Source organism: Schistocerca nitens, chromosome 8 (assembly GCF_023898315.1).
Source record: "Schistocerca nitens isolate TAMUIC-IGC-003100 chromosome 8, iqSchNite1.1, whole genome shotgun sequence".
NCBI lineage: Eukaryota > Metazoa > Arthropoda > Insecta > Orthoptera > Acrididae > Schistocerca > Schistocerca nitens.
The window spans coordinates 140,606,708-140,634,147 of NC_064621.1; the positions used below are offsets into that span (position 1 = coordinate 140,606,708).

The 27,440-nt window shown below is 40.2% G+C and overlaps 1 protein-coding gene across 1 annotated transcript in view; it reads right to left on the reverse strand.

The window, feature by feature from the left end:
- Positions 1 to 2,011: 2,011 nt before the first annotated feature.
- The window catches only part of LOC126198722 (geranylgeranyl transferase type-1 subunit beta), a 51,694-nt gene continuing 26,265 nt past the window's right edge, over positions 2,012 to 27,440 (reverse strand). Inside the window, exon 7 of the mRNA XM_049935241.1 lies at positions 2,012 to 4,122. Within this exon, the coding sequence (XP_049791198.1) occupies positions 4,010 to 4,122 (113 nt within the window). The 3' untranslated portion in view covers positions 2,012 to 4,009. The remainder of the gene's footprint in view (positions 4,123 to 27,440) is intronic.

The window sequence follows — 27,440 nt, forward strand, 5'->3', positions numbered from 1 at the left end:
CATGGCATCTGAACCTCTTCATAAGCCCATCTTTTGAAAACTTAGAATTATGACTGTAATCATTATTTGTTCTGCAGTGTGAGACACTCACCGAGGGGAACTATCACAGCTGCCAACAGTATGACATGTCCAAAGTACAATATCAGAAACAAATATGAAAATATGCCATATCATCTACACAAAAAGGTGTAGGTGCTTCATACACATATAGAGTAAACTCTTCAGTATCAAATCTTGGCATTACACTGACCTATCAGTTCAACTACTCAATAGAGACGTCAAATGAATTTCCTTAGAACTGAGAGTAAATGGCAAAGTTAAATTTTTAATAGAGGCAGAGAAACTAGCATGACTTAAAATGTGTATATTGGTGAAATTGCACAGTGTCCATAAGTGTATATTAGCATAAAGCATGTTTAATTTCAATGATTATAAATTTGTTGTACATTTTGCACAGTTAATGTACTGATGGTTGTAACATCTCAGATCACCCATAAGATTTTTTACTGATACTCATCATTCATTCATTGAATTTTTGTTTCTGTCCCACTGGTGCTTACAAAAACCACTTTAAAACAAACTCTTGCCAAAAATAAGTGTCCTGTAACTTCTTGTTGCACACTACTCAAGTGAGCTAAGTGCAGGTCCAATATACAACAAGAAAAGGGCTATTAAAGTTATGAGGCCAAACCTAGTGAAGGGAAAAAAGGAAGGAAGGTTAGTATTTACGTATCACCACAGATATGCACTACGTAACAGTTTATCCCACATGAAAATGTTACATATGCAACACAATACTCTTAAATCATAAAATAGACAAAAATATGCTTTTTTCTTCTTATACAAATGACCAATGCAATTTTGTAGGTCCCTATAATAAAAACTTTAAAAATAGTATGTTATTGATAACAGTAATATATTTATGTGAACCTTTCACTTTGTGCTATAGTCTCATTCATAAACACAGTAACTCTAATATTACAAGGAGATATATTCCTGTCAGCAAGTAAATGAACTTCACCTTCTGAAGGTAAACTCTGGTCAGGTATTTATTCTATCTCCTTATAATTTCAAAAGTTTTCTTGATTTAACTTCGTAATTTTACAGTTTTCTCAACTGAATTTTCCTGTTGATGCAAACATGAAGTAAAATCAGATATGTATACTCGTAAGACTCCAATTGTACACAAATAAATATAAGCTATTCATATAGCCTTAGCAATAAAACACACAATACTAAAAAAAAAAAAATTTAGAATGATTATGAAAGACAAAAATCTTTAAAGGCTATACACAAATGTAAATAATACTGTTCTGGAATAATTTCTTTCCTCTTTTTTGAAAAGATGTATTATCATCAATTACTAATGTAACATGCTCTTAAAGCAGCAGAAGAAATGAAGTTATTGTGCGTGTACTAAAAATGCTTCAACAGAAGCCAGTCAATGTGTAAATTACTTATTGTCCCTTGACATACACAGTAAACTATCCACTCACTCATCACTTTTTACCATTTTAGTATATCACTACCAAGCAAAATAATCATCAAGGCAGCTTTTAAAACTTGTTTATCAGTTAACTTCCTCACAACAAAGGTAGCAAAACAATGCTTTATACAACATGTAAAAAACCTTTAGTTACCCGTTTTCCTTCCTGAATTTATATGGGATACACTACTTTGTATTTCATGAAGAGGTACATGCAATAAATGACAACGAGCACCTGTTAAATAAAGAGGTGAGGTTTTGATTTAAAGATAGGTCTATACATAAAGGACAAGTCTATTACTAACAAATAGGAACCCTGCAGTCATAGCAGAAGTGACACATGTAAATACTTTTTCTCAGTAACTTGCAAAAGAAGGTAACATATCAAACATTTAATTTGATTGAAAGATTCACTTATAAATGTCAAAAATAATGTTATTAATGAACAATATTCTTTACTGAATAATGTCACATAATAATTTCTGAAAATGCTATGTACAATGATAACTTTGACCAGATGTAATGTTTACAGAACTTCTCACAACTACATTGTAAAGAGAATGCATAAACTTAAAACACCTACTGTCACACTGTACATAAGAAATAGCATCTGGATAGTAACTAATGAAACTTCCAAACAAAATGTTGCACATAATCACAATAACTCATTACATCTGAAGTAATGAGAACCATAAGGGGCTAAAGCACACTGTTACTGACTTTTAGATTATAGCAAGTAGGCATGTTCCTGCCATCTATTGCTCTTATGGTGAATCAGCTTTATCTCTATCAGTAGACCCACATTGTGAACATGAAGATTAATAAAAATACGCCTCACCCATTTCTCAGATATTCATCTGCATATAGGCCCAAAGCACAAAGCATTATTTTGTTACTCTGCAGTGCTCAAGTGTCATCCAGCATTTCCAACATAATTTAGTGTCTACATCATGTACATAGCAGTAGCATTTCGTAATTGGAGGAATAGTGGCAGTTTTAATTGAATGTCAAACCACAGAATGTGCTTAATGACAATGATGATATTGAGGAACATGAAGTGTTGGAACAGGTCATAATTATGTATATGGTGCATTCATTATCTGTTCTAAATGTCCTAATTCTAGTTTCACATTAATTACAAACTTTACAATTGTCAAACAACACTATTGTCACTACCCTCCACAAGGAAATTTTGAGCTTTAACATTAATAATAAAAATAATCCTAAATATTAATTAATACTTCATACCATAAAATGGGCACATTATTTTTTTCATAGGTAATAACAGAAGTTGAGACTTGGTTAAAAAAACAGTTCAGACCTAAGAGAGTGGTGGTTTGTCTATAAATACGATTTTCCTAACATCTCTTTTCTCAATACTTTGTGCCTGTGCTTTGGGCTCTCATGGTCCACAGTGTGTCATCTGATGAATGAAAATCTTTTATATCAGTTCCTCAGCACCCTCATGAGAATCATACTGACTAACTGAAGCAGACAGAATCTAATTAGTTTTCTTGTCCTCATAGCTTACGAAAAGCTTCCTTTAAAAAATCAGGAAAAAGGAAAAAATGCATAAAGCTTATAAACATTATTTCATTCCCACAAATGGACACTAATCAGATGCTAATACCAAACAGTGATCAAATTGCTGCTTAAGTAATTACCCATGTAAAAGTCATACCACAGAATAATCAAATGCCTGTTTATCAGCAAGTTTCATCATCTACATAAGTATCTACTAAAATACAATGGGAGACTGCAATAGCTCTATGTACACAGCTATGCAGTGTTCTGATGTAAATCATAGTTAGCTTAATGTTATACAAGTACTGATAATAGTCTGCATAGCTTAAAACCAATCAAAATTTCCTGTGTCTCTTAAATACCAATTACAATCCTTGTTCAATTAAATGGAATACAGAGATTTTTGTAACATGCCTACTAAATCTTTTCATTCATTATACAAACTAATATGGCTGTTAGGATTACAAAGGAATCACAGATTGTAATTCAACCATAAAATGAAACTCACAGTTGATAAATTCAATGCTTACTTTTTCTGTGGGGGAAAATAGCACCATAGGAACAACACAAAAGCAGCTCTTGGAAAAGAAGTAAACACAGTTTTTCTTTTCACAGTACAAAAATGTCTCAAAGAAATTTGTCTTTTGCTATAGAAGTCACTGATGTGACTCAGTTCAAATGGGTTCCAAGTGACTTCAGTAATAAACCGAGACACAAAAGCCTATAAATTCATGAAATTTGGTCTATATAATATCTCAGGGATAATTAGGCAATTGTGTGTTTACATATGATGCAAATGCTACTGCTTCATTTAAAACAGGCATCAGCCATGAGCACAAACTAAAAGTACTTACCATAGAATTCAAAATTCAAGCACTTTTCATGAAAAAATTACAGTATGCCAATCATCATACAAAAAGAACACCACTTGGACTTTGGTACCCTTGTGTCTAGCACAGCTAATACACATATAATGAAGCAGAATTTATGCTGCTCATTCTACCACTCTTCATGAATCTTCTTAAGTGTAGCAAACGCCCGCTGCGTGATATTAAGTCTGGGCTCAACAGGTAATAGCAGCTCTTCATCCATAAGGCTAAGGCCACAAAGACCTGTGAAAGTAACATTTTTCAATTAACTGTTGGAGGATATGAATATGATTTAGAAATTACATGCAGTACAGACAGCTGCTACTATGTTTTCAAGCACTTACTGTAAGGTCCCAAACTACAAAAAACTACAAAGTGTAAACCAAGATTTAATTATCATTATTAATTTTCTGTTTCTTTGTAAGTGTATATTTGCAGTTATGGTACACATTGAAATCCCTGTGCCACAGTACTGTGGCCTGACACAAGAAAATCCAAAATAAAATGGTGGAATGTTTCCTGAAGAGCCAAAATGCAGACTTCTACAATCAAAGTCTCCAACAAGTCATCTAATGTTGGGACAAATGTGTTACACTTACATTAAAAGATGGATATGTCAAGGTGGACTAACCCCATCACCAAGTTGATTTTTTTGGTATAATAAGTGAAGGGTATAGCAGAAGAAGTGTTAACCAACAGGAGCATATTTTGAGTTACTCCATAATAAGACAAGACCATAAGCAAAACAAGACAAAACACTTTATACACTAAACTGCCATTACTAGTGGTATCTACATGGTGTCTGTAATTAAAGCTGCAGTTTCAAAATGCTTTAGAACAAGAACCATTGACCAGAATGACATAAAATATGAACAGAATATAATTGAAGCAGGGGGAAACATCACTGGGGAAAAAAAGAAAATAGATGGCGCTGTAAGCATCAGAACATGCACACCAACAGATGCACTGACATGGCAGTTCCTCAGTTCGTGCCCAGGATGCCCAACATCACTACCTCCACAAAGGATTGTGTACTGCCAGTAGCCCTGCAGAAGTTCCAAACACTCAAGGGTTTGAAAAAAGACATTGGTCCAATGTCTGCTAAGTGTTGGAGAAAATGTTTACAGGTTCTTTTGAAGTGCTACATGGAAAAGGAGGAAACAGCTGATCTGATGTCTGTTAAAGATGTGGTCACAGTGTTGCAGGAGAGGTCGAGCGGTGGTATGCAAAGATGCAGTGCACAGAGAACTGCCCGAGCGTTGGATCTGCCTATGAGCACGGTGCACAACATCATACGAAACATCCTGCATAGTTGTTCATACAAAAATCAAGCATGTTCAGGAGTTACTCCCTGCTAAATGCCAGCAAGACAAATGTTCACTCTGGAATTGCTTGCTTGCATGGAAGTGGGCAATGAATGGCCATGGAACACTCTGTACATAGATGAAGCCCATTCCCATCTCCAAGGACATGTCAATACACAAAATTGGAGAATATGGGCAACAGGAAATGCACACACACGTCAATTGGCACCACTTAATTCTGCAAATGTAACTGTGTGGTGCGGATTGAAGGCTCTGTTTATCTTAGGGCGGTATTTTACAAGTCCTGCAGGTACTATTAAGTGTACCGTCAGTGGTAAATGTTATGAGAGTCTTTTGCACACCAATGTCATGCCAGCTCTTCAACAGTGTGGAAGAGGGGGTAAGACCATTTTTATGCAAGACAGCACTCATCCAAACAATGCACAGCCAGTGGCAGAGGCAGTTTGGAAATGCTAGAATTATCAGCTGTCATTTTACCATAGCCAGGCAGTCCTGATCACTTTGTCTTAATTGGTGTGACTTCTGGCTGTGGAGTTATCTGAAAGATCATGTGTTCTGCACTCAAATTATGAATTTAGCCAAACTGAAGTCATGCACTGTGCAATGTATTCTGAATGTGACCCCCGAGATACTACGATCTATTGTGGAATATGCTGTTTCTCAACTTCAGCTTGTGGAGTGGCGGATAATGACATAGTCACTACGTTCTATGTTAATATTGATATAGGACAATGCTTGGCAGAACTTGAGAGAACACTGTTCCATCTATGGGAAACTGTTGTCAGTGGCATCCTGTCATATGATTTTTATTTCATGAAAGATAACTGATCAAACTGCATGCAAGATCATTAAGGATCAATTCATTTGATAAAGTATTGCAAGGTACAGGAAGATTACTTTGAGTGAATGTGGCAACAGAACTATTTGTTAATGTAATACGTGTTGTGTAACTACTGGAAGAAAACGAGGAAGCATGGTGATTTGTACACAAGAGTTTTGTTTGGATTCCGTAGAATTGTTGGAACACGTGAGGCAATACTGACCTTACAACTTATCTTAGAAGAAAGATTAAGGAAAGGTAAACCTACGTTTCTAGCATTTGTAGACTTAGAGAAAGCTTTTGACAATGTTGAATGGAATACTCTCTTTCGAATTCTGAAGGGGGCAGGGGTAAAATACAGGGAGCGAAAGGCTATTTACAATTTGCACAGAAACCAGATGGCAGTTATAAGAGTCGAGGGGGCATGAAAGGGAAGCAGTGGTTCGGAAGGGAGTGAGACAGGGTTGTAGCCTCTCCCCGATGTTATTCAATCGGTATATTGAGCAAGCAGTAAAGGAAACAAAAGAAAAATTCGGAATAGGTATTAAAATCCATGGAGAAGAAATAAAAACTTTGAGGTTCGCCGATGACATTGTAATTCTGTCAGAGACAGTTGAACGGAATGGACAGTGTCTTGAAAGGAGGATATAAGATGAACATCAACAAAAGCAAAACGAGGATAATGGAATGTAGTCGAATTAAGTCGGGTGATGCTGAAGGAATTAGATTAGGAAATGAGACACTTAAAGTAGTAAAGGAGTTTTGCTATTTGGGGAGCAAAATAACTGATGATGGTCGAAGTAGAGAGGATATAAAATGTAGACTGGCAATGGCAAGGAAAGCGTTTCTGAAGAAGAGAAATTTGTTAACATCGAGTATAGATTTAACTATCAGGAAGTCATTTCTGAAAGTATTTGAATAGAGTGAAGCAATGTATGGAAGTGAAACATGGACAATAAATAGTTTGGACAAGAAGAGAATAGAAGCTTTCAAAATGTGGTGCTACAGAGGAATGTTGAAGATTAGGTGGGTAGATCACGTAACTAATGAGGAGGTATTGAATAGGATAGGGGAGAAGAGAAGTTTGTGGCACAACTTGACTAGAAGAAGGGATCGGTTGGTAGGACATGTCCTGAGGCATCAAGGGATCACAAATTTAGCATTGGAGGGCAGCGTGGAGGGTAAAAATCGTAGAGGGAGACCAAGGGATGAATACACTAAGCAGATTCAGGAGGATGTAGGCTGCAGTAGGTACTGGGAGATGAAGGAGCTTGCACAGGATAGATTAGCATGGAGAGCTGCATCAAACCAATCTCAGGACTGAAGACCACAACAACAACAACATGGAAAACAGACAATAACAGAGTAATGCCATTTGGTTTTGATAACTTTGGGAGCGAAGATGCAAGTTTATCTAAGATATTAGTGATTGCCAGTTTAGAAGAACTAGATGAAAGATGAACAATTATGGAAAGGACAGACTGCTAACCACCATGAAGATGACATGTTGAATTACAGATCAGTACAATGAAAATATTGTTACACACTCAGCTTTTGGGCAAAGCTTTCTTCAGAAATGAAAGGAAAATATTCAAACATTCATACAATCAGGCACACATTATGCACGACTGCTATCTGGCTGCTCATCAGACAGCACTGCTGGATGAAGATGATCTAGACACGAAAAGTTAAGAACCCAGTCATAAGTAAATCCACCAGCATAACTTTATTATGTACTGTGTTATATGTGGAAGCCGAGCATTTAGAAGGAGCAGAGAAAATAACAATGGAGAAGCCACTGTTGGAACCTTACAACTGTCAGTAGCAACCCTGGTGGCACAACACAGGATTCCAAATGGGAATCAATCACATGTTATCATAAGCCATACAGAGTGCCCATAAGATACAGCTGGTAATGGAGGAATCTCTTAATCAGCAATTACATGATGGTATCATCCAGGATAGCAATAAAAGGAAAAAAGAGAAAACAGACACACTCACGCAAACCATATGCAAGATTCCATTTGTGTTAGGATGCAAAGGAAGAGCAGTAAAACTTGATCAAAGCAAAAGTGCTTAATTCGGGCATCTGGCCAAACTGTACAAATATTTCAGTCCCAACACATTTAATACACTTTTATACACTGTGAGGGTGGTTTGGTAACTCGGGTAAAAAATGTTTGTTTCTAAATTCATGTTATTTCTCAACATAGTCTTCCTTGAAGGACACACACTTGGCCCAGTGATCCTCCAGCTTTTACATTCCATTTGAAAAATAAGTTCTGTCAAAGCCTGCAACTATCTCTTCCTCATGTCATGAAAATTTCTTCAAAGCAAGCCAAAGTTTCAAGTTCGGGAATGCGAAAAAGTCACTTGGGGCTAAGTCTAGTGAACAGTGTGGATGAGGATGCAATTCAAAGCATAATGTGTGCACTTTCACCACTGCCGCCGCTGATGTGTGGGATGGTGCAGTATCCTGACAAAAGATCACTTTTTGTGTGCCAACCTTGGTCTTTGTTCAGTCAACACAAGTTTCAAAAATCCAATGATGAAGCATAATAGGGTCCAGTTATGGTTCTGCCTTTTTCTGAGTAAAACGCTGTGGCCACCACCTTACCAGGTTACAAAATGGTTTTTGCCATCTGCAGTGCACTTTCACTAGCCTGTGTCCATTGTTTTGACGGTCATTATGACTCTGGAGTGTAATGATGAATCCAGGTTTCACTATCAGTCATGAATCAGAGCAAAAAGACTTGTGGTTTGTGATCACACACGTTGTGCTGGATGCATTTTTTGTGGACAGTGATCAATCATGGCACTCATTTGCACACAGCTTCTTCGCAGACAATTTTCGGGGCAGGACATTATGAACTTGCTCAGTTGAGATGCCTACAGTCTCAGCACTATAACAAATTTTTATTCAACAGTCTTTTGATACCATATCAAGGATTTTGTCAATGGTTTCCTTTGTCGTGACCTCAATTGGATGGCTGGAGTGTGTTTCTTCTTCAGTGCTTGGTGAACCATGTTTAAATACATTAATCCAAAAGTAACATTTGAGAAGAAAAGTTGCTACTCACCATATAGCGGAGATGCTTAGTTGTAGATATGAAAAAAATCCTCTCACAATTATAGCTTTCAGGCATTAAGGCCTTCGTGAACAATATACACACACACACACACACACACACACGACTGCAGTCTCAGGCAACTGAAACCGTACTGCGAGCAGGAGCACCAGTGCATGATGGGAGTGGCAACTGGGTGGGGGTAAGCAGGAGGCTGGGGTGGGGTGGGGAAGGGATAGTATGGTGGGGGTGGCGGACAGTGAAGTGCTGCATTTTATGCGGATGGCAGGGGAGAGGAGGGAAAGGGGGAGGGAAGTAGTGGAAAAGGAGAGACATAAAAAGACTGGGTGTGATGGTGGAATGACGGCTTTGTAGTGCTGGAATGGCAACATGGGGGGAGGGGGTGGGGGGGGGGGGGTGGGATGGGATGGGTGAGGACAGTGACTAACAAAGGTTGAAGCCAGCAGGGTTATGGGAACATAGGATATATTGCAGGGAAAGTTCTCACCCGAGCAGTTCAGAAAAGCTGGTGTTGGCGGGAAGGATCCATATGGTACAGGCTGTGAAGCAGTCATTGAAATGAAGGATATGATGTTTGGCAGCGTGTTCAGCAACAGGGTGGTCCACTTGTTTCTTGGCCACAGTCTGTCGGTAGCCATTCATGTGGACAGACAGTTTATTGGCTGTCATGCCTTCATAGAATGCAGCACAATGGTTGCATCTTAGCTTGTAAATCACATGATTGGTTTCACAGGTAGCCCGACCTTTGATGGGATAGGTGGTATTAGAGACTGGACTGGAGTAGGTGATGGTGGGACAGGTCTTGCATCTAGGTCTACTACGGGCTATGAGCCACGAGGTAAGAGACTGGGAGCAGGGGTTGTGTAAGGATGGACGAGTATATTGTGTAGGTTCGGTGGAGGGTGGAACACAACTGTGGGAGTGTTGGGAAGGATAGTGGGCAGCACATTTCTTATTTCTGGGCACGATGAGAGGTAATCGAAACCCTGGCGGAGAATGTAATTCAGTTGCTCCAGTCCTGGGCGGTACTGAGTTACGAGGGGAATGCCCCTCGTGGGCGGACGGTGCGACTTCGGGAGCTGGTGGGAGACTGGAAAGATAAGGCACAGGAGATTAGTCTTTGTACAAGGTTGGGAGGATAATTGCAGTCAGTGAAGGCTTCAGTGAGCCCTCAGTATATTCCGAGAGGGACTACTCATCATTGCAGATGCTATGACCATGGGTGGCTAGGCTGTATAGAACGGATTTCTTGGTATGAAATGTGTAGCATCTGTCGAAGTGGAGGTATTGCTGATGGTTAGTAGGTTTGATATGGTCAGAGGTACTGATGTAGCCATCTTTGAGGTGGAGGTCAACATATAGGAAGGTGGCTTGTTGGGTTGAATAGGACCAGGTGAGGCAAATGGGGAAGTTGTTGACATTCAGGAGGAATGTGGATAGGGTGTCCTCACATTCAATCCAGATAGCAAAGATGTCATCAATGAATCTTAACCAGGTGAGGTGTTTAAGGTTACCCTGGATTTGTTTGTAGGTAATGCCTTCAAAGGAGAAGTAATTGTGACTAGGAAGGAGGTTGGTGGTTTGGAATTCACAGGGTGTTGGGAAAGGTAGATGCTGTGAGATCAAGTAGACCAAAAAAGTGATCTCTCGTTGCCCAAAAACACATTTAACAGTGTTTAATACAATCCTGTATTTGTCCAGGTTTGTAAAGATTTCAACTAATTCCTGTTGGTATCCTCTACCATGGCTGAAAAATGGGGATGCTGTCAAGGATGTGAGCCAATATGACAAACCTTGAAGCCTGAGTCTATAAACTTCTGCCAAGCCTGTGCAGCATTTTGTAAGCTGAGCATCGCGAACCAACTCTTGAAGAGGCGAAATGGTGCAATAATATCTGTCTTCGGTTTGTCCTCATCAGACTCAGAAATTTGTGTGTAGGCTTTGGCACTGTCTAGCACACTACATATCATTGCACTACATAATGCGTAATTGTACTTTCTTAATACGGAAACAGGATAATGACCTGGCATCATCTGGCATTAAGGGTGTAGTAATCTTTGCATGGGCACCCTGCATCCCACTTTTTTTGGCACCAAGTGTAGAGGCAAAAACTGTGGACTACTGGAAAGGCATATGATACCTTCCTTCAACACTGCAATACAGTCAGCTTTGGCAATAGGATAATAATCTGGAGCTAGGCATCTTGGTCTACATGAAACTGGTTATCCCACATTGGTGTTAATGTAGTGCACAGTGCTGTGACATACTTTTTTCACAGTGCCTGGAGGTCCAGTGATACCTGGGAACTGCTCCAGTAGCTCGGCGTATCTGCTGCCTGTTGACTGGATAACTGTGGCATCATGCACTGCAGTGCATCATCGAAAACCGGTAGCAGACAGGCTGGTGATGTCACTGAACATGCAATGGCGATGTCTGGCAGCAGATGATAATGTACTAGAAAGTCAGCTCCGACTATCGGTTCTGTCACATCCAGTACTATCAAGTTCCAAGTGATGGCACGGTGTGATTCTAAATTCAGTTAGGCCTATGTGTGTTGCATGTCGTAGGCTGCTGTGGACAAGTTACTGGCTGTAGACAGATGGAACAGTGGCCAGTATTTATGCAACAGGATCCCAGGAAAACACATAAATTGGATCCCGTATCCATTAGAAACTTCTGTCCTGTCTTCTACTCAATGGCAAATGACAATCAGTTGCACCTACTTCCGACTGCTGTTGCTGTTTGGAGAAGTCCACGAAAAAGCACATTTGTGCACCTGGTCTCCGAACTTTCGATGACACCAAAAATGCCATGCAGTGTTGTCCAGCCTGCTGATGGAGAGTTTGTAGAGCAACAACTTCTGGACCTCCTAGAAAAGCACCCTCTAGTGTTTTGGTCGGAGAGTAGCTCGCTGATCTCTTTCCTTAATGCTTCAACTTTGTTTGTGAGGCAGTCAATCTGTGCAGCACCACTGGTGCACTCCTGCATTCCACCACTGTTGAACTGTGTGACAACGGCATCCTGGCTTCTATCTGCCAGGTCCGTTATGGTGTCTATTGACATCTCCAGCTGGGATGCTATAGTTATCTTTACTTGAGCTGGCAGGCGGCTGTTCCAAAGTATGGACAACAGTGTATCTCATACCATGCATGTGTCAATCTTGATGCGTGGATATCAGAGGTACTGAGATGGCTATCTGTCCCCAATGTCTTCTTGAGATAAGTAACTGCCTCATTCGCTCTTCCTCCAAAGCTGACACTATGAAGATCAACTCTGTTTTGAGCCTGTCATATAATACTGTCTCTGGAAACATGGTTATTATATCTTGCACTTCTGTGTCTTATTGATAGTCTAATTAGCTGACCATTAGCACAAATTTTTTGAAGTCTGCTTTTACTCTGGTGCAGAGAAAAGTTGCCTAGATATGAGCAAACCATAATGCTGTATTGTATGGCCAAAACAGGGGTAGCCACACTATGAGTCATGATACAGAGGGTACGTCTCCTGTTTCGAAAAATTATTGACTCTTAAAAAAATTAGTCATAATTCCACTGTATCACCATTTATTCTTATTGGCAATATCATGGCGGAATCACCACTGTCACAAAACTTGTTGATAGCCTTCCGAACTGAATATGAGGCAATCGAATTCAGCCTGGTACAGATATGAAATATTAATTATGGTTTATCATTAATAAAACATTTTATTTAGAACAAACCAGGTCACCATTTAACATGCAGAACTAGCCAAACATATAATAAAACAAGATAAGTGCAATCGTACTTCACCCACGCTTCATCGATAACTAAGTGAAGTTTTTGTCGGAATGAAACAGTTAACTGCAGTAAAGAGAAATTTAATTGCAGCACTCCAGGCAATCAGTGTGTGAACTCTGACAGCTTCGCCAAAAAGTCAGCTGACAACTTGTTATCAACGCGTGTTGATGTCTGCCACTAGGGGTCCTTCAATCTCAATAATCATTTCCACACTCAGTGATCTGTTAACACCTTAAATTTTGTCCCAAATAAATCACAGTGGAAGTGTCACACCACATAATAAGCTTAACATATCCTTTTCGGTGACAGAAAACTTCCTTCCTATTTTGTTCAATTGACACTCTGTACAAGCAATTAGATAATCCTGATTCTGAAACAACACACACCACGATTGCTAGTGTCAAATGATAAAGTGACTTCTTCTTGTAACCTGGGAAGATCAATACAGGAATAGTTAATAATTCTTTCAATTGTGGTGGTGGAGGAGTGTTCTCAGCTAGGGCACTGGTATTGAGGTTGGGGCAGTAGTTGAGTGTAAGCACAAATTGAGAGTGGCGGCGGCAATGGCGGAGGGTTGGGGGGGGGGGGGTGAGGGGATGGGAGACTGGGGGGGCGTTAGCGATGGGGGGATGGGCACAGAGAGTGGTCGTAGGAAGGGGGGGGTGGTATTTACAGACTTTCTGTGAATCTGTGTAAAACCAAGTGCAGCTAAATACTCTGTGTATTTGTGTACACAGCTTAATAATGTACATTATAGGAAGAATCTGATATGGATACCACAAGGCAACACTGCATCTAGCTACACTTGGTCCTCAACATAATGTTCTTGTAACACTTCCATCTGATGATGAGCCTGCAGTGGCTCGAAAACATGTGCATGCTTGAATAAATTGAATTAAAAGAGAGACTCGTTGCATATTTATTACCAGAGAAATCACCAATTTACATCGCAATCACAGTTCATCATCCACAATGGATTTACTGAAAAGAGAAAGGCAAGTTTGACCTAGGGTGAGCTGGGGAGAGGAAAGGGAGCAGGGCAGAGGAAGAGGGGCTTGGGAGAGGAGGGGGAAGCTGGGAAGAGAAGGGGGGAGCCAGGGTGAGGAGGTGGGAGCCGGGAGTGGAGGCAGGAGCTGAGAGTAGAGGTTGGAGCTGAGTGTAGGGGCGGGAGCTGAGAGTGGCTGCAGGAGCTGAGAGTGGCTGCAGGAGCTGAGAGTGAAGGCAGGAGAGGAGATGGAAGCTGGGAGTGGAGGCGGAAGAGGAGGAGGGAGGTGAGGGTGGTTGGAGGGGGAGTGGGGGTGGGAGAGGAGGTGGGGGCTGGGTAATGGAGGCGGGAGAGGAGGTGGGGGCTGGGTAGTGGAGGCGGGAGAGGAGGCAGGCAGGAGCTAGTGAGAGAAGGTGGGAGTTGGGGAGCAAAGGAGGAGTTGGGGAGAAAGATAGGTCATTCAGACCCCAGGATGACAGGGACCCCCCTATAGTGAGGACACTGGTAGCCATAGAAGAAGGAATTAATAGTTCTGAAAGGTTGAAAGTGTATTATTTTTATTTTTACATGTGTTTATCTGCATTTCTTCATATACATGTCCTGAAGCAGCAATTCTGTCTCAAGCTATGGAATTTATGTGAATGCAATTGACAGTTATAGAGCTGAACCAATACAAATGTGGTGACTCTTTTATCCTCATCCCACATTCAAGACAAGGCCGTGATTCCTATCTGGAATGTTTTGTTAATACTGAAGTCTTGGGACTGATCCAGCTCTGCTGATTAATGTTACTTCCCCCAACGTATGCATAATTCCATCACACAATGCGGCCACACACTAAACACACAACTGTATCGACACCAATAGCAGAACTTCGGCATATGGCCTAGGTCTATAAAATAGCAGACATTTCAACTTCACCAAAGCAAGGTGGGGAGAGGGGGGTGGGGGTGATTCCAAGGAATCATCAGTGACACAGATTTGTGTTATATAGGGATAAATCAATTAATTGCATATGCAGTCAACTTGCTTTGGTGGTGAAAGGTTAATCTGTTCCACTTCCACAGGCTATAACGAAAGAAGTCCTGTCCTCGTGTTGTGGTTGTTCATGTAATGCAGATCTTGGAATTGCTTCTGCATATAAAGTTGGAGGCAGCCAACATGATTATAGTATGTGATAGCCAATGAACAGCTGTTAACCATATATGCTTTTATGTCACTAATACGAGGGTCATTCCATACATGTGGGATCACTGCAATCACAGTAAATACATTCGAAAAATCTGCGGCAAACATTACTGAAAACAAAACAGACATGCTGCAGCTGCATGCAAGTATGGCTCCATACAAGTGCCTGAACCATTTAAACTAAGTTTGGCCATGCTACAACATGATTCCTCCCCCAAACACCTTACTCATCAGACCTCAGTCCATGAAAATTAGACTTCATTCCACAACTGAGGAAACCACTCTGTGGGAGACGCTTTGCAAACATGGCAAATGGCCTCATAGCATTTCAACAACATGTGGCACACGTTGATGGCAATGGCAATGTGAATGGCATTCAAAGCCTTCCCCATCATTGTCAACTCTTGTTAGTATGCACTGGGGAGCTATTTTGAAGCACAGTGACTGATTTTGATTTTTGTTCCATTTGTCCTTGTGCACAATAAATTCACACACATTTGTCCTTGTGAACAATAAATTTACACATAGTTCCAATGCATTTGTTTCATTTCAACCTTTAGTGGAACCTAATGTACTGGAACCCTATTTTATGTTGGCATTCCAATACACACAGTCATATCACTTTAATGTACATCATGGAATTCTCATGTCGTCGCATTCTTTCAAGATATACCATAGTTGCCATGACTTATGGAATGACCCCTTATATGTTTCCTTCACATTCTGCTTTTGTCACATACTGAAGTTTCACATGTACACCCAACCCACCCCCACCCCCAACCATCTACAACCCACACACGCATGCATGCAAGCGCACGCACACATACCCCCCCCCCCCCCCCCCCCCACACACACACACATATAGCACATGTGCTCCTTTTAAGTTGGAATGTTACAAATGATTGATGATGATTATGCATTTAAAGGGACTAAACTACTGGGTCACCAGTCCCTCCATTTCATGAGAGAAACACATTTTAAAAAAGTGGGGAGCAAGTCAAAAGAGTTTGTAAAAGGGTGTGGCAGTAGTTGTAACTCTATAGGTAAAAGAAAATAGAGATAACCCAGGTAGCATTTTGCACAAGACGGTCTAAAGGCACAGCAAACGGGCGGGGGAGTTATTTGATTTCATGCGAAATACAAATCGTGGTAGTGGTGATAAAATATATGAGGGTTGGAATTTAAATAGTGGCAACTATTTATTCACAACTGATACAAAAGAGTTACATGCTTGCACCTGTTACTGTCCTTCAAAGTAGTCACCAGAATTGTGTAGAACCTGTTGCCAGCGATGTGGAAGGCATAGTATGCCATTAGCAGAGCCTGTTCTGTTGATGGTGCGAATGGAGCACTCTACTGCCTGTCGAATCTCTGGAGCAGATCTGAAGCGAATGCCACCAAGTGGCTCCTTCATCTTCGGAATCAAATCAAAGTCACAAGGACTTAAGTCCGAGGAGTATGGTGGATGGTACAGTACTTCCAGTCCCATCGACCAAACAGAGCAGCCACAGCTTGCGCTGTTCGCGCCCATGCATTGTCGTGCAAAATGATGGGTGGATTGAGCAGAAAGTGTCACCGCTTCTTTCGCAAAGGTGGTTGCAGGTGATGCTCCAAAAACGAACAGTAATACTGTGCACTGATGGTCTGCAGTGGAGGAATGTAATGGGTTAGGATAACACCATAGCAGTCGAACATGAGAATCACCATAACTTTCACCATAATGGGGCTCTGACGCACTTTCAACTTTCACAGCGACCCATAATGACACCATTTGTTGGCTTGGCATTTCAGTTTTCGCTCATACGATGTGGCCCATGTCTCATACAGTGTTATGATACGGCTTCAGAAAGCCTTTCCTTCACATTACGTTAGACCGCTCGCTCACAAGTGACTGTGTTTCCCATGATTCTGCGCACGCCGGTGACGTGGGACAGGTGAGTTCATTTGCTCAGAGGTAAGACAGGTACATCAACAACATGTGCTATCAGCAACAATAGCAGATTGCATTGCATAGTGTCTCCACAGCAGTGTTGCCACTACTTAAGTTCCAACCTACATACAAATTACTTGCATTGTGTGGGTAGCCCTATTTTACTTTCTGCATTTGCAGCTTGCAGACATTTCTTTTATTGATGTATGCAGCACTTCTGAAATATTTGTGGTGAAATATTATTAATGATTTTTTCTCAAAGGTGGAAACTATTTTTTGGGGACAAACTGATATGTAGCACAGCCCGAAGCCTATGTTAGGTTAGAAAATGACCAATTTGTGCAATTAATGTGAATGAAAGATCTCCTTTGTGGTGAGATACTCATCTATAGTACAGTCAGATGTCTATGTTAACATGGAAGGAGATACTTTCAGTTGCCATTATTTTCTGTTTGTTTGCATTCAAACTGCCGCAGTGTATGACGTTTTAAAAATTTGGGAGCTTTTAGAGGATGAAATTTGCAATAAGAAACCTATACCTCGAAATGTGAGACGCAGTTCCTGCAGAAGTAGGGGTTTGAACTTCTATTGCCCTTCCAGCCATTGGCATTATGTTATCACTGCAGATGGAAAACTGTAACAGGGTGTATACGCGGACAAAGAAAAAAAATTCCCTGGTTTTTACCTGATTTCCCGATTAAAAAATACACTTTCTCCCAGGTGAAAATATGCTTTTTCCATGTTGAGTGGCAGTATACTTGCCCTCGGGATCATAAAACTTATCAATCCTTTGAATGGTTAAGGTTTTATACACCAGCGTTGAACCCCGGCGCCACTTTAGAAAACAAACCCCAGAAAAAATGTATTTTGGAAAGATCTTTGATTTGCAGCAATATCAGTGCTGCATATTTTCGTATTATGAAAGTATATAGTCAATTTCCACCAAATGCAGAACGTTAGTTTCCGAAGCATTGAAATCGAAATTGCCATTTGTTTTTGTAAGCCAATCATAGTTCTTGTCACGTGATCTCACCAGCTGATGATAACAGACATTCATCGCATTTACATGAGGCTCCCAAAACCTGATTTCGTAAATCGATCTCCCAATACTGCTCATGGGTGGTCACGTAACAGTTCAAAATCTATTCTGGAAATCCACTTCTGGTTGCCAGTTTTCCAATTCCACAGTCAATTTTCACTGCCATGTAAATGCAGCCGTTATTGAAACATGCTTCGGCTGTCAGGTTTCGTTTTGTTTTTAAAAATTTCGGCTAATATTGACAGAGTGGCTTTTTGTTCAATGAAGGACAAGTAGAAATATTAGACTGAAGCTGTTTACACCTCGTCTAATTGAATAGAAACAGCATCAGCACACCGACTAAATCATAAACTACATTTGCTGTTCCCAGGTGCCGTAGTTAACTGGGCTTGCAAATCCACTTCAGACCTTAACATGGGAACACGACAGCGAAAAACAGTTTCTGAAATTTGGTTTTCACCTTCCGGAAGATGTCGCATGTAAAAGTAGTGATTCAGAGCATAGGACACATGATGTAGTCAGTCTATAGCAACATACCTGTTAAGTAGTGTGAACACACAAATAGGAAAAGTTAATGGTTTAATTTAATGTACATAGTGTAGCTAAAAGAAAAGCTAAGGTTTCACATATAGTATTTGTCTTTTATGCATGTGATACACGTTGATATATCACACAAATGTGCTAGTAAAATTTTAAGTACTGACGTAAATGCCTAATCTTCTGGGCTTGAAATTCTTCTAAGTGGCTGGTCCTCAAAGTGTTAAACTTAAAATGAAAATCAAACACCTTGTGATTTAAAAAATTCAACGGCACATTCGCACACATAACATAGCTCATATTGTGTAAAGTTAAATGTACTCTGAAAGTAAGGCTTTTCAAATGACCAATTGCAATATTTTCCCGCGACCTGTTACAATTCGTTTCAGCAGATGTCAGAGAGTGCCAGAAAACGGCGTTACTGTGCCTGCAAAGTCACAATGACGTAGGTAGCCCATATGTTCTTACGTATAAGGCATTAACAGATCTTACACTGCGTCATAAACGAAACTGGGCATCAGAGGATCCTCCAAGAGCATGAGAATTTTGTAAACCATACTAAAATCCAGATTCACAAAGAAGTAGGCCACCAGGTGATATTAAACTTTTCAGTGTGGTTTTCGGAATGCAAATTTTCTTGAAGTACCAGTACTGTATTATCTCATGATTAGTTCTATGGCATAATGCCATATGTCGCAAAAGATAACCATGTGCACTTGACACTAGCCAATATTGTTTCAAATAAATTGACAGCCTCAGCAGAAAATACTAATTAATCACAATTTTTTTAGCAAACTGATAAAAATAACTTCATTGTTTTGCAGGGCAATTAATATCTGACAGTCAAAAACCTGGAAACAAAATAAAGTAAAAAAACTGAGACTAATAACATGTTTTAGCCTTCTGTAATTAAGTTAATATTATAATTCACTTTATAGTTCCCGGCCACAGAAATCTGTTTTGTTTTTGAGAGCTGTAAACCAAGAGAAAACAGCAAAATCACTAAACATAAACACAGTTCAAATGAAGATTACCGCTCATCCCACTACAACTCAGATTGCTCTGCATCTGTCAACTTGGGTGCGTCAGAAAAACGTTTCCGGGTAGCACCTGGCTGCTTGTTGCTACTTCTGATACAGCTCGTGTCTAGTTACCTTGGATACAGCTAACAGCCACACTTCAAGTAGCCAGAAGCATGAGAAGGTACTGCTCATACACAACTCAACTGCACATGCGTATAAGCCCGCTGGCAACTTCTCACATGAACCTAGCATTAACCGTTGTGATGTCATACCCATCGGAAACAGTTTGTTATGAATTACTGCAAAGTCTTCATCCTAAAGCATTAGACACAGTTTGCTATTGGCAGGCGCTTGTGTGTGTGCTGTTTTGTTGCTGCAAATGGCACATTTCCTTTGCAATTTAAATTTTACTTATTTGTTTCCTCGTTTATGTTTTATTGCTGCAGTATTATTTGCAGTAACGGGCTAAAGTAAAATTCTTTGTTAGAGTACCAGTTCTTACTGTCAAAACTACAAAAATTTAACTGAAAACTAAAACAACGAAAAATTCCCAAATTCTTAAAAATTCCCAGGTTTTTCCCGGTTGTCCCTGTGTCAATAGTCAGTTACATTAGTCAACCGGAGCCTACGTACAGGGAGTTTATTTCGTGCTTATCATTCTTCAGTTCACCCTTTCTAACACTGACAGTGTACTGTAAACACACAGTTATCAACATTAGTCAATGTACAGTTGCCTATTTACTGTTCTTTTCATACTGGTAGGTTCTGACTTCGTGGAGGGACATTGCATCTTTGGAGAACTTGCTGATTCACATTTGTTTTATGGTGAAGCTCGCTGGAATGCCACTGCTGCTACTTGTTTGTACACAGGAAGGTACCCAAATGGACAATTTCATAGTGTCCTATTATTCAGCTATGTTGATCATTGACTGAGGGATAGGGGGAAATCTTGTCAGCTGATACACATGAGGCAGGTGCAAGGACAATGACATGAATCCCTGACTTTGAAGAAGATGTTATCGAACTTGTAATTGCCAATCTATGAACATGCACACATGCAATTGTCTGTGTAATTCATACAGATCACAAGTGGCTGACGGGTTCTGTACAGTGTGCACCTATACCCATTCCACGACTAACCAGTTCAGACTATGAGACAGACTGATTTTGAACTACAACAATAATTCTCACAGTGGTTCTTCTTCAAATGTGTTGGTGTCCCCAGTTTTCCAGACCTCATGCTGTTTACTTATAAGTCAACTTTCACAAGGAAGGTTAATTTTAACTTTCACAACAGCCAATGCGCTGTTGAATATTCACGCACTAAGCAAATGAGAAGTTACTAAGTTACTAGGCGAGACTCTTGGTCAACATTTTGGCTGGAACTCTTTGGAGATAATCGTATTGGACAACACATCTTACCAGATTGTTTCAATGGTACATGGTATTTGAACTTTCAGAGAATACCTTGTCTTAACTTCTGAAGGACATTCCCCTCCAACTGCGTGCTAGTTTGTGGTTTCAGTATGACGATGGTCCAGCGCACTTTGATTCTCTGGCCAGAGCACATCTCACAAACAACTTCAGGCAAAGAGTAATTGGAAGGGACTGCCCAGTCCCTAGGCCTGCACGATTCTCGGAACTCACTGCTCTTGATTTTTTTCTTCGGTGTTATGTGAAGTCTCTTGTGTACTAACACCAGTAGGAGCAGTACCCAACTTACAAGCACGTCTACATAACATTTGATACTAAAATCAGATGAGTGTGTGGAATTTTAGAAGAGAATCAGACAAAACACGATTTGGTACTGCACATTATGTAACAAGTTCCCATTAGTGATCATCACAATTAACATTTACTCTAAAGTAGCGAAGCCACAGATTCTGTTTACAGTATTCAATTGTACTGTTTTGTAAATAAAAGTTTTACAAACTAGAGTATTCTGGGATTTCATTTAGCCTACCAACTGCATAAAATGTATACAGTGCTGCAGAAACTTTATTTCACATTTCTGGTGATAAGTTTCTTACAGTAAAAATGTTTCAAATATCATCATCTGCAATCTCACAAATTTTTAGAACGTCATTCTGTAACACCCTGTTCAATAAGAGATAATCCAAGATGCAGCAAAGGCAGAAAATGAAAATTCAGCGTTGAATTACCTATTGCATGATTGTGCGTATTAACTCTGCATATGAGGTTTTATTTGCCAAAAATTCAATTTAATATCAATCAAGCACTAAGCATACAAAGCTGATTGTTGCATTAAATATGTAAAATTTCTCCTGCAATTGAAACAAAACATCATTACTTTATTGGCTATAGAAATCAGCTGTTTGATCACCATAACTTCCCACAACCATTCGTGACATGTATTAACAACCACATCCTTAAAGGTTGGAGCGAGTGTGGCCACTTGTAACACTTTACCCTTTCACATAATCTAAAACCACCGTTTTACCACGTCTGACTTCTTAATGACATTTTTCAAGTTGTTCTCTGGTTATGTAGACTGTGATATTGTTAGTTTCCATCACTATTTGTTGTTCTGTTTTTGTTCTGTTTATGTGAGCTGTAATTTTTACGCAAGAGAGCACTGATGAACAACTCCATCAGGAGGCAAGTTGGTGTGTCCAGGAGCTATTTTGAAGTTAATACTAAGCCTTTACAATAATCTTTAAAGTTTTTGGTTGGTTTTGAGCACAATGTGCTTTTCAGGGGATGAGATAAAAATACTGTCTTGTCTTCTACAAACTGTGTTGTCTGTCTGACACTCCCAGTAGTGAGTCTATCCTACATACATGGCTGCAGAAACTGATGAAATTTAGAAATGTTCAAATTAATGCTATTCTGTCAGTTGTCAACACATTTTGACAAATGAGGTAACATTTTTTGCACCACTTTCTTCAACTTTTACATTCTGCTGAAATAACTGTGTTTCAGTCAACAGGGTTTCAAGATAAGCACATAATTCATAGTAGTTTTTGGAAATTAGAAAGAGCTGTTTACTGAAAAAGAACTCTGTTAAGTATTTTTTTAAACACTAGTATGTTTTTCTACATACACATGGTGTGTTAAAGTACAGTTTTCATACAGAATCTTACTGTTTCTTTGTGTGGTAGATCTTGAAACAAGGTTCATTACATGAAGCAAAACCACTTTGCTCACACTGGTAACACATTTTACTGCAAGAGAGTTTTGTAGTTTCTTTCTCACACATGGAAGTACATGATATAAATGGGCAATACTTTTTACTTACAGATGGTAAATGCTGCAGAAAATCCCTCTATGTCAATATACCTACAGCTCAACTTTGTTCAGTGTTATCACTAACTAGGTGCACATTATTGTTGTTGTTGTTGTTGTCATTGTGGTCTTCAGTCCTGAGACTGGTTTGATGCAGCTCTCCATGCTACTCTATCCTCTGCAAGCTACCTCATCTCCCAGTACGTAACTGCAGCCTGCATCCTTCTGAATCTGCTTAGTGTATTCATCTCTCCCTCTACGATTTTTACCCTCCACGCTGCTCTCCATCCCTTGATGCCTCAGAACATGTCCTACCAACCGATCCCTTCTTCTACTCAAGTTGTGCCACAAACTCCTCCCCAATTCTATTCAATACCTCCTCATTAGTTATGTGATCAACACATCTAATCTTCAGCATTCTTCTGTAGCACCACATTTAGAAAGCTTCTATTCTCTTCTTGTCCAAACTATTTATCGTCCATGTTTCACTTCCATACATGGCTACACTCCATACGAATACTGTCAGAAGCGACTTCCTGACACTTAAATCTATACTCAATGTTAACAAATTTCTCTTCTTCAGAAACGCATTCCTTGCCATTGCCAGTCTACATTTTATATCCTCCCTACTTCGACCATCATCAGTTATTTTGCTCCCCAAATAGCAAAACTCTGTTACCACTTTAAATGTCTCGTTTCCTAATCTAATTCCCTCAGCATCACCCGAGTTAACTCGACTACATTCCATCATCCTCGTTTTGCTTTTGTTGATGTTTATCTTATCCTCCCTTCAAGACACTGTCCATTCAGTTCAACTGTCTCTGACAGAATTACAATGTCATCGGTGAACCTCAACGTTTTTATTTCTTCTCCATGGATTTTAATACCTACTCCGAACTTCTCTTTTGTTTCCTTTACTGCTTGCTCAATATACCGATTGAATAGCATCGGGGAGAGCCTACAACCCTGTCTCACTCCCTTCCCAACCACTGCTTCCCTTTCATGTCCCTCGACTCTCATAACTGCCATATGGTTTCTGTACAAATTGTAAATAGCCTTTCGCTCCCTGTATTTTACCCCTGCCACCTTCAGAATTTGAAAGGGAGTATTCCAGTCAACAGTGTCAAAAGCTTTCTCTAAGTCTACAAATGCTAGAAATGTAGGTTTGCCTTTCCTTAATCTAGCTTCTAAGATAAGCTGTAGGGTCAGTATTGCCTCATGTATTACAACATTACTATGGAATCCAAACTGATCTTCCCCGAGATCGGCTTCTACCAGTTTTTCCATTCATCTGTAAAGAATTCGGGTTAGTATTTTCCTGCTGCGACTTATTAAACTGATAGGTAATTTTCACATCTCTCAACACCTGCTTTCTTTGGGATTGTAATTATTATATTCTTCTTGAAGTCTGAGGATATGTTGCCTGTCTCATGCATTTTGCTCACCAGTTGGTAGAGTTTTTTCAGGACTGGCTCTCCCAAGGCTGTCAGTAGTTCTAATGGAATGTTGTCTACTCCCGGGGCCTGTTTCGACTCAGGTCTTTCAGTGCTCTGTCAAACTCTTCACGCAGTATCATATCTCCCATTTCATCTTCATCCTCTTCCATTTCCATAATATTGCCCTCAAGTACATTGCCCTAGTATAGACCCTCTATATACTCCTTCCACCTTTCTGCTTTCCCTTCTTTGCTTAGAACTGGGTTTCCATCTGAGCCCTTGATATTCATGCAAGTGGTTCTCTTTTCTCCAAAGGTCTCTTTAATTTTCCTGTAGGCAGTATCTATCTTACCCCTAGTGAGATAAGCCTCTACATCCTTACATTTGTCCTCTAGCCATGCCTGATTAGCCATTTTGCACTTCCTGTCGATCTCATTTTTGAGACGTTTGTATTCCTTTTTGCCTACTTCATTTACTGCATTTTTATATTTTCTCCTTTCATCAATTAAATTCAATATTTCTTCTGTTACCCACGGATTTCTACTAGCCCTAGTCTTTTTACCTATTTGATTCTCTGCTGCTTTCACTACTTCATCCCTCAAAGCTACCCATTCTTCTTCTACTGTATTTCTCTCCCCCATTTTTGTCAATTGTTCCCTTAAGCTCTCCCTGAAACTCTGTACAACTTCTGGTTTAGTCAGTTTATCCAGGTCCCATCTCCTTAAACTCCCACCTCTTTGTAGTTTCTTCAGTTTTAATCTACAGTTCATAAACAATAGGTTGTGGCCAGAGTACATGTCTGCCACTGGAAATGTCTTACAATTTAAAACCTGGTTCCTAAATCTCTGTCTTACCATTATACAATCTATTTGAAACCTGTCAGTATCTCCAGGCTTCTTCCATGTGTACAACCTTCTTTTATGATTCTTGAACCAAGTGTTAGCTATGATTAAGTTATGCTCTGTGCAAAATTCTACCAGGCAGCTTCCTCTTTCATTTCTTACTCACAATCCATATTCACCAACTACGTTTCCTTCTCTTCCTTTTCCTACTATCAATTTCCAGTCACCCATGACTATTAAATTTTCGTCTCCCTTCACTATCTGAATAATTTCTTTTGTCTCATCATACATTTCTTCAATTTCTTCGTCATCTGCAGAGCTAGTTGGCATATAAACTTGTACTACTGTAGTAGGCATGGGCTTCATGTCTATCTTAGCCAAAATAAGACGTTCACTATGCTGTTTGTAGTAGCTTATTCATTATTAAACCTACTCCTGCATTACCCCTATCTGATTTTGTATTTATAACCCTGTATTCACCTGACCAAAAATCTTGTTGCTCCTGCCACCGAACTTCGCTAATTCCCACTATATCTAAATTTAACCTATCCATTTCCCTTTTTAAATTTTCTAACCTACCTGCCCGATTAAGGGATCTGACATTCCACGCTCTGATCCGTAGAATGCCAGTTTTCTTTCTCCTGATAACAACGTCCTCTTGAGTAGTCCCTGCCCGGAGATCTGAATGGGGGACTATTTTACCTCCGGAAAATTTTACCCAAGAGGACGACATCATCATTTAACCATACAGTAAAGCCACATGGCCTCGGAAAAAATTACGGCTGTAGTTTCCCCTTGCTTTCAGTCGTTTGCAATACCAGCACAGCAAGGCCATTTCGGTTAGTGTTACAAGGCCAGATCAGTCAATCATCCAGACTGTTGCCCCTACAACTACTGAAAAGGCTGCTGCCCCTCTTCACGAACCACATGTTTGTCTGGCCCTCAACAGATACCCCTCCGTTGTGGTTGCATGCAAGCCTCCCCACCAACGGCAAGGTCTATGGTTCATGGGGGAGAGGTGCACATTATCATCAACAAATTCAGCTGTAAATGCTATGATGAAGGCAGTCACTGTTACTCTATGAACTGTAAAACCAAAATGCAGTTGACACTCTTATTAGCAGTAGATGAATGTACAACAGCCTCCACCATTTGACCTTTTGGTGCCAAAAGACATTGCACTGCAGCATCAACACCAGCCTTGTTCATATTGCAATATAATACCTGAACTAACTTCAGTGTAACTCTGCCATTCTTTCTGATGTGTGGTTCAAATTACAGTATTTGCATTGTAGACATCAAATAGAGATCTGTCTTGTATTCAGATTTCACAGTCAACACACTGTCTCTGCATTGCTTAGAGGGAACTAATGAAAAACTGAATGCAACAAATGTTGAAAGGTCATGGGGGGGGGGGGGGGGGCAACAGAGCCAATAGGAAGAGATAGGTCCAACTCTATGGCCTGGGCATCTCCCAAGGAGGAATGACTGAGAAAACACAAGGAACACAGTCCAGGGAGAGGAAATGGGGATCTTGGCAGAGGAAACCAAGGCACATTCCAACTAGTCATCCCATTTGAGGGCAGGAATAAGGACGACGGTGACACTTCTAATATGTAAAGAGAATGGGATATGTGAGATGATGAGGGACTTGTCGAATGGAGATTGCATAGGAGACTGAGAGCTGGTACAACGGAATCTGAAGAGAGAAGATCCCAGGTTGACTTCTATGGGACTAGTCCGAAAGGCACCAGTGGCCAGATGCACACAACAATGATGGACTACGTCTACCAGTTTTAATGCTGAGCCATAAACCTGGCAACCATTCTCCAGTCGGAATGAAAACAGTGTCCAGTAAATATGGATAAGAGTAGCACGATCCACACACCAAGATAAGTGGGCAAGGAAGCAGAGTGTGTTAAGCTTCTGCCTGCAGCTAGTCTTCAGCTAATGAATATGGAGCAGCAAAGACAGCTTTCTATCAAAAAGGAGGCCCAAGAAATAGTACTGTACAACAACTTCCAGGTGCTGGTAGCTAAGTAGTTCCATGTCAGGATGGAGCTTGGTATGATGGCGGAGATGCAAGACCCTTTTTTTTTGTAGGAGGGAATCTGAAACCAAGAGAAGGAGCCCGTGCAGAGGCCTGCTGAATGGCTCCCTGGAGCTGGCATTTTTGGAGCTTGCATTCAGCAGACGCTACTAAAGCTGTACCAAATGAAAAAATCAATGACATACAATGCCGGGGTGACTAGTGGCCCAACAGAGGTCACAAGACCATTGATGGCGATGAGGAAGAGAGTGGCACTCTAACCCTGATCAATCGGT